Source organism: Fulmarus glacialis, unplaced genomic scaffold, assembly GCF_000690835.1.
Source record: "Fulmarus glacialis isolate BGI_N327 unplaced genomic scaffold, ASM69083v1 scaffold27403, whole genome shotgun sequence".
In the NCBI taxonomy this organism is placed as follows: domain Eukaryota; kingdom Metazoa; phylum Chordata; class Aves; order Procellariiformes; family Procellariidae; genus Fulmarus; species Fulmarus glacialis.
Genome location: NW_009204031.1, coordinates 1,985 through 9,869, shown reverse-complemented (window position 1 = coordinate 9,869; position 7,885 = coordinate 1,985). Strand labels below are relative to the sequence as shown.

The 7,885-nt window shown below is 58.1% G+C and overlaps 1 protein-coding gene across 1 annotated transcript in view; it reads left to right on the top strand.

Moving 5' to 3' along the window:
* Positions 1–1,278: 1,278 nt before the first annotated feature.
* NLGN3 (neuroligin 3) overlaps positions 1,279–7,885 on the top strand; it is a gene marked incomplete at its 5' end in the record, with an annotated part of 8,097 nt that continues 1,490 nt past the window's right edge. Inside the window, 2 exons of the mRNA XM_009574844.1 lie at positions 1,279–1,482; positions 7,196–7,885. The exon at positions 7,196–7,885 is cut by the window's right edge and continues 136 nt beyond it. Of these exons, the coding sequence (XP_009573139.1) occupies positions 1,279–1,482; positions 7,196–7,885 (894 nt within the window). The remainder of the gene's footprint in view (positions 1,483–7,195) is intronic.

Genomic DNA, 7,885 nt, shown 5'->3' with positions numbered 1-7,885 from the left:
CACAGGCTGCCTCCAAGCCGGCTGAGCTGCCGGGACCCCCGCAGCCACCCACCACAGCCTAGGTGTCTACAGAGGGGGGTCACCAAAGGCTGTCAGGTGCCATATAGAGAAGGGTGGCAGTTCCATTTTCATGAGCACTGGTGACCTAGAGAGGTGAAATGGGACACAGGGCCAAAAGGCAATGCGGTCCCCTGCCTGCTGCAGCAGAAACCCCTGGGGGCTGGGATACAGGAGATTTGCCTGGAGCATCACTGCTGCCTCCCTTAGCAGCAGAGAGAACAAGGGGTGTGGAGGTTTGGGGAGAGCTCCTTCCCAGCCAAGCTGCTGGCAGGCTCTTTTCCTAGCCATCCAGCCTGGCATGGCACTCTCCCCAGGCAGGTGGGCTCCCAGCCGGTATCCGGGGCAGCACATCCCTCTGATGGCCTCCAGACCTCATAGCCTCTTGGGGAAGATGACTGTTACCTGGTAGAAAATAGGCTTTTCAGTAAAAACAAGCCTATTCAAGACCCTTCAATATTAAAAGTCAGGCCTTTAAGATGGATAGGTGCAAATTTAAGAGACTTAAGTCACAATAGAAATAAGACTTAAACGGTGCCATCGTCATCGCCATTGAAGTGCTGCAGCATGCCTGGTCAGAGCACCTCCAGTGCTGGAGCAGCTCCGGTGCCACTCTCTGTCTGCCGGCATTACCTGCCAATGGTTTTGGCTTCCTGCTTTGCAATCGAAACACTGATAGCTTATCTTGGGTGTTCCCTTTGCTATTGAAAGCATTTCTCAGCATCTTCCTCACTGAGAGCCTTTGTATTTTAAGCTGCAGTAGGTTCCTCTCTGCCCAGCCCACCTCCTTACATTTATAGAGCCTCCTCCGGGCCATGTTAGTCCATGGAAAGCATTGGCTGTGCACACACTCAGCCTGCCTGCAGCCACTGGTGCTTTCTTAAGTTTCCTTGGAGCATGCGTGAGATGTCTTGATTTGTTATTAGCATAGGTGGTGGTACGGGTAGGACAAGGCTTCGTGCCCATCACCCTATAACTGCTTGCATTTGGCTGGAGAGGCTCCCCAGGGCTTGCAGCTGCACTCGTAGCCTTTCGCCCCTCTGTGCCGTGCAGAGGGTGGCTAGAGCTCGGTGATGTCCCTGCTCCAGCTTAGAGCTCACAGGACTCTCCTGGTAGTGGGGTCTCATGTTATGGTGGGATAGGGTGCCATAGAAGTTTCCCTAGGCCTAGGGAAGGGGGGTGGGAGGTCAGGACACCCCCTGCTTCCTCATCCCTAATCAGGCTCCCTTTGGCCCACAGGGTTCCTGAGCACAGGGGACCAGGCTGCCAAAGGCAATTATGGGCTCCTGGACCAGATACAGGCACTGCGCTGGGTCAGCGAGAACATTGCCTTCTTCGGGGGAGATCCCTTGCGGATCACTGTCTTTGGTTCCGGCATCGGTGCCTCCTGTGTCAGCCTGCTCACCCTCTCCCACCACTCTGAAGGTAGGTGCCAGCTGTCCCCGAGGATGCTGTGGCTGCGAGCAAGCACCCTGCTGATGCTAACCTGGGGAAGGGAGCCTGCCCAGGTACTGTCAGCCACCCTAGCAAAAAGTCAGGTCTGCTTTTTAATTAGTCACTGGTGAGAGCCTGACCCAGGGCCAGGAAGCAAAACCTTCTCATCGTGGGCAAGGAGAGGCCAGCAGCAGACCACATGGGAGTCAGGGATGGAGCTGGTGCTCCCAGCGTGCGGGGCTGCAGCCCGGGGTCAGCACCTGGGCGTGGGGAGAGGTGGGGACCCCTCCTGCTGCGTCCTGCCCAGGTGTCCGGATTGCCCACGTGCAGGTGTGGAGGGGGTGTAGGGCATCATGCAGGGCACCAGGAGCACAGATCTCAGTGCTAGGAAAGGTATTCATACCAGAATAGAGGGAAAGCCAGACCTGAGCCTGGGGAGGGATGGAGGGCCCCATCTTGCGAGACTGGGAGAGCTGGAAGTGCTGCAACTAGAAAAACACAGGTGGAAGTGATATGATTGATATCTATAAATACAGCACACTGTTTACTCTAGATAAAGAAAGGAATTATTTACGCTGAAAGATTGTGTTGGCATAAGAGCAAATGAATGTAAACCACCTGCAAAGACATTTACATTGAGCACTGGGGGAAAAAAAAATTAACAATGGGAGTAGAGGTGTTCTCGATAAACTTCCTAAATAAAGGAAATCACAGGAGCAAAGCCTGAACTGGACGTGGTCCACAGGGGACCAGCCTGCCAGGGACTTGGTCACAGAGACTTTATATGAGAGTGCAGCCCTCTTCCAGTGCTGTGTCCCCAAGCGTGGTGCAGGGAAGGAGACACATATGGGCAGTGGACACAGGCATGAGTCTGCACCTCAGAGACACACAAAAAATTACACTTGAAGCCGTTGCAAAGAGCTGCAGCCCTGCTCAACAGCACGGGAACCGCACAGGAATGAAGGAGACCTTCAGAACCTTAGCAGAGCTGATAGCATGACAGAGGGTGTATGGGAGGAAGCTGGTGCTGGCCAGGCTGCTGGCAAAGTGGAGCAGCCTTCCTCCGACCCTGGGAGGTGTTGATGGACTGATTGTGAATGATCTCAGCCCAGGCTGCTGCGATGGTCATCAGCACCAGCATCACGGTCTGCTTGGTAGTATTGTGGTATGGAGGTTTGCAGGTGTTTGCCTTGGGCAGCACGAGGCTGATGTTAGCTGCCGTAAGAGGTGGCAGAGCCTGTGCTCATGGCGGGGGAGTGAAGGGCAGCACCCTGCTGAGCCCAGACCTGGCACAGGGCTCGTAGGATGCTGGCAGTTCACCACAGAGTCAAAGGCAAACCCAAAACATCTCTCTTCTCCCAGATTTCTCCAGGTGCCCCTTCGGTTAAACTTGCTTGATTCTGGCAAACCACTTGCCCTGCAATGGTGAGCCCACACTCACGCAGAGACCCGTTGCCATGCTGGGCTCTGCTTCCCACTGGTGGCCCTTCCCCAGGGACTAGAGTGGGGCTGACAGGCTGCCCGCGCCTCCGCACCCATCCCTGCTGCCCGTTAGGGTGCCCAGCAGTTGCAGTTGCTGCCAGCCTCTCCTCAGATGGGCCAGCAAACTGAAGCAGAGAGGCTGAGACATGCTGCTATGGCCCATGGGATCAGAGTATGAAGAGAAGCTCCAGAGCTTCCTGAGTGGTGGGATATCCCAAGCAGGCTCTGGAGCCCACCAATTCCCCCTGTTGCCCCTGTGCCAGAGCCCATGGCACAGCCAGCACCAACCCACCCTGTGCAGAGTGCTCCTGCTCTCGGGATGGCTGTTGCCACCACTGGGCTCCCCTTAGTGCCCCAAGGACCAGAGCTCTGCGGAATGCTCTGCCCCACAGACCCGACAACAGAGGCATGTCTGGACCTGGTGGGCAGCTGCTTCCCAAAAGCTGGCAGCTTGGGCGCTCCCACATTAAGTCCATGGTGTTCTCTGGTCTTCCATGACTGCCTCACAGCCTGCTGGCTCTGCTGTCACCATCACTGGTGCCCTGACATGTTTGAGTAAAGCAGGGCGAAACAAAAAGGCAGGTAAAGCTGAAGTATGGAGCTGCTGTTGCCTGCTCAGGACACGTCTGTTCTGGGTAAGCCCCTTTCCCTGCCATCCGCCGAGCAGGGTGCTCAGGACACTTGTACTCAGCCCGTGCTTCTGTGTGAGTACCCAGTGCCTGAAGTCAGCCCCCTCTGTCCTCCTGCTTGCCCCGTGCCAGCTCCTGAGCAGGATGCTCCTAGGGTTGTTGCCCCATCCTCTTCAGGTAACTTGGACAAATATTAACAGCTATTAGACTACAATAAGCTCAAGAACATGGAAAAGATGAGTTATACCTACAGAACCACTGCCGATGTTGCAATGCCAGAGCAAGGCGGGACCAGGGCTGCCCTCACCACTTTTGGGGCTCCTGGGGTAGGATTCCCAGCTACCCAGACCCATGCAGGGCAGGCAGCAGCTTTCTAGCCCACAGATGGAGATGCTTTTGACAGCTAAAGCCAGACGATGTTTCACTTGTGTTAGATGGTAAATTGAGCAGTGTGTACGAAAAGAGCACGGGTAGATCTTTGCAGACTCATTTCTGAGCAGTGGGCAGGGGATGCTCTGCGGCTGCTGGGGCCTGTGTGGGGCCGTGGCGTCCCTGTGTGGATACCTGGGGCTCTGCATGCCCTCCTGCCCTTGTGCAGGCACCCTGGCCAGTCTTTTACAGGCTGAAAGCTCCTGCAGAAAGAAAAAGGGTTTTCTCTGCCCGTACTGAGTGTGAAAGGCCGGGGAGAGGACGCTGGGTGTAATGCATTTGTGATGCTTCTTAGGGTGCTCCTGGGAGTGCCTGGGAGGCAGGCAGGGAGGTGCGCTCAGTCCAGGAGTCTCCTCTCTGGCATTGGGTGCTTCTGGCAGGGCAGCCCCAAGACTGCAGACTGGTTTTCGTGGCCAGATGGTGACACCTCTTTGGATGCAGGACCATGTGCTTGGCTGCCCAGGTGGCCCCAACCACTCGTATGGGCCTGGGATGGAGGGAGCAGCATCGAGAGGGGCTGGGGGTGGGCTGGAGCGGATTGGTTTTTTGCCCCCGGCCTCCCCAGCCACGAAAAATACTGTCATGCCAGTATAGCACTTTTCAGGTGACACTAGACTTTCTGCCACTAAACCCTGCACCCAGCGTGCATGTCCTTTGCTGCCCCATCCAGCCCCAATGCCTGTGGTGTGGTCCCCTCTGCTGTGGCAGCAGAGCACTCAGTGCTGCAGCCAGTGTTGCATCAAAGCCAATGGCCAAAAAATGACCTCAAAAAAACCCCTGTGCCGGAGCACCCATCTCCCCAGGGACGTGGCAGCTGGCTCTGGAGCACGGCAGGGGATCTGCGCTAAGATGCAGCCTGCAGACCAGGCGGGTTTGTTTTTATCACATCAAAATAAAACTCATAGTGATCAAGAGCTATTAATGAAGCTGCTAATTTGTGCCTGCTCTGCCAGGCGCTGTGAGAGGCAGACACTGGAGGCTGGTGCAGCGCACGCTGTGTCTGGCTGCTGGGGAGACCCACGGCTCCCCTGCCAGCCTCAGCCCTTGTAGGTGGGTGGATTCCTCGCCAAGGAAGCCAAAGTGCTGTTTCTCTCCCCAGCTGGCCATGCCAGGGCAGGAGCAGTTGCTGCCGCGAAAACCTCTTGTGCTTTCTTTGCCCCACGTCTGGCTCCGTGGGGGCTGCTGCCCTTCACTGCCAGCTCCAGGGTTGTTCAGACCTCAGCTGGACAAGGCACCTAGCACCCTGCTTTAAGCAGGGCTTGGCCCAGACAATGCCAGAGGTGTTTCCAGTCTCAGCTACTGTGCAAAGCGAAGGGGCAATCAGGAGCTGGCAGCAGCCTGCAGCATTGGGCACCCTCTGGCAGAGCCCTGGTTTCACCGCTTGGCTCCGCTGTGCTGTGGCAGCTAGCTCTGCAGGACATGGGGTGCATCAGGACCCTCACCTGAGAGGGGAATAGACAGGGAAGGCAGAGCTCCATCTTCCTTGCCTGTGCCCCAGCAGGCTGGAGGGCTCCGGGTTGAGCTGCAGGGTGGCGATGTCTCCCTGGGGTGCTTGTTAGGCTTCAGCTGGGTGCTGGTGTGGAGGGGGAGAATGTGGCAGGTCTGGCCTCCCACAGACTTCTCGGTCCTCCTGGGTCAGGATGTGGCCATGCAGAGACACAGTGAAGGGCTCCATCAGGGACATGACCAGCTGTTGGTGACACCAGCTGCCTGTGCTTCCCCAGGCAGGGGCGGGCAGGGGCAGAGCCCAGCCCGGTGGGCCTGTCTGGGAAGTGATGGCGGGGAGCAATAGCTGCTGCTGGGATGGCATCTCCTGGGAGCCAGGGAACCCCCATCCTGTCTCTTTGGCACATGGATGATGGCACAGAGCAAGCAAACCCATGGCCAGTCTCCAGCTCATAGGTTGGTATGACTTTCTAGGGCGCCAGGAGGTGACAAACAGAGCTTGTGACTTCTCTTTGTCCAAGTGCATGGGACTGTACGTCAGGTACTTGGCAGAGCGAGGACTGTGCGTGCAGACAAGAGCTATGGACATGGTGGCCGGGAGCCAGGAGCCTCCTAAAACTTCTGCTGCGGGAAGGTGCATGCTCCCCTGCAGAGCGGCACAGCCTTGGCTGCTCAGGGGGACTCACGCAGGCGCTCCACATTTCAGGGGGTCTGGGGGCAGCCCTGTGGCCACCACGCTGCTGTGCCAGCACCATTTGGGGACCGCCTGAGACAATCCCTTGCGGTGAGTGAATGCTGGGGTCCAGCGAGGGCAGCACTCAGGGTGCAGGAATGGTCTGGCTAGAGAGCAGGGACCCCAGGGTGCACCCTGAGCCCGGTTGCCTTTCACCACCCCGGAGCCTCCGCTTCCTCGCCGCCCTTTGTATTCTGAGCACAAGCGCCATTGACATGGGGCTGGAGCACAGCCACGCATTCCTCCGCCTGGGCCAGGGCCTTTGTGGCCCCGTTTTCCAGGGCGAAAGTCCACTCCCTCTGTGTTCCCGGTGGCAGAAAGGCCCTCTTTGTGCATCTGGCAGTGTGCTCCTGCAGGGCCGGATTGGCGCCGAGCAGCCCCAGCTGGGCAGGAAGCGGCAGGGAGGGGGGCGAGGGGGACCCTGACAAAGCTGTAGGGTGGGACATGCAGGGTTAAGTGTCCCCGAGCAGGCGTTAACCCTCCCGCTGCTGCCAGCGTGCAGCCTGGCTGCTCAGTGAAGCCAGTGCCACCCTGAGCTGAAGGATGGCGCTGAGTCCCCCCAGGGGGTCAGGCAAGACATCCTTGGGGTGGCTGGGATAGCATGGGCTGCTCAGCAAGGCCAGGCTATGATGCAACCATGGGCCCTCTCCTCCCTGCAACGGGACAGAGCGATGCCGGGCCATCCCCTGCAATGGGATCCTCAGGAAGCACAGCAGCCCTTGGTTGCTGCCAGGAGCACCCACTGCATGCCCACCTATCACCCTGCCACCGTTGTGGTGACCCTGAGCTGAGCCCCCCCAGCGAGCCCAGCTCAACAGGCAGCACAGCCTGGGTCAAGGGCAGGCATGGGCTGGAACACTGGGTCCTTGCAGGGGTCCAAGAGCATCAATGCCTTCTCCACACTGCATCCTGCACTGCGGCACTGGGGTGTTGGAACGGCACTCACCCCACTGCGAGCTTCCTCTGCTCCTTTCCTGTCTTGCAGGTCTCTTCCAGAGAGCCATCATCCAGAGTGGCTCCGCGCTCTCCAGCTGGGCAGTGAACTACCAGCCCGTGAAGTACACCAGCATGCTGGCCGACAAGGTAGGCTGCAATGTGCTAGACACAGTGGACATGGTGGACTGCCTGCGGCAGAAGACTGCCAAGGAGCTGGTGGAGCAAGACATCCAGCCGGCTCGCTACCATGTGGCCTTTGGGCCGGTCATTGACGGGGATGTGATCCCGGACGACCCCGAGATCCTGATGGAGCAGGGCGAGTTCCTGAACTATGATATCATGCTGGGGGTCAACCAGGGAGAGGGGCTGAAGTTCGTGGAGGGCGTGGTGGACCCCGAGGACGGCGTCTCAGGCAGTGACTTTGATTACTCAGTCTCCAACTTTGTAGACAACCTGTACGGCTACCCCGAGGGCAAAGACACCTTGCGGGAAACCATCAAGTTCATGTACACGGACTGGGCTGACAGGGACAACCCCGAGACACGTCGCAAGACTCTGGTGGCCCTCTTCACTGACCACCAGTGGGTAGAGCCATCAGTGGTGACGGCTGACCTGCATGCCCGCTATGGCTCCCCCACCTACTTCTATGCCTTCTACCACCACTGCCAGAGCCTGATGAAGCCTGCGTGGTCCGACGCGGCCCACGGGGACGAGGTGCCTTACGTGTTTGGGATCCCCA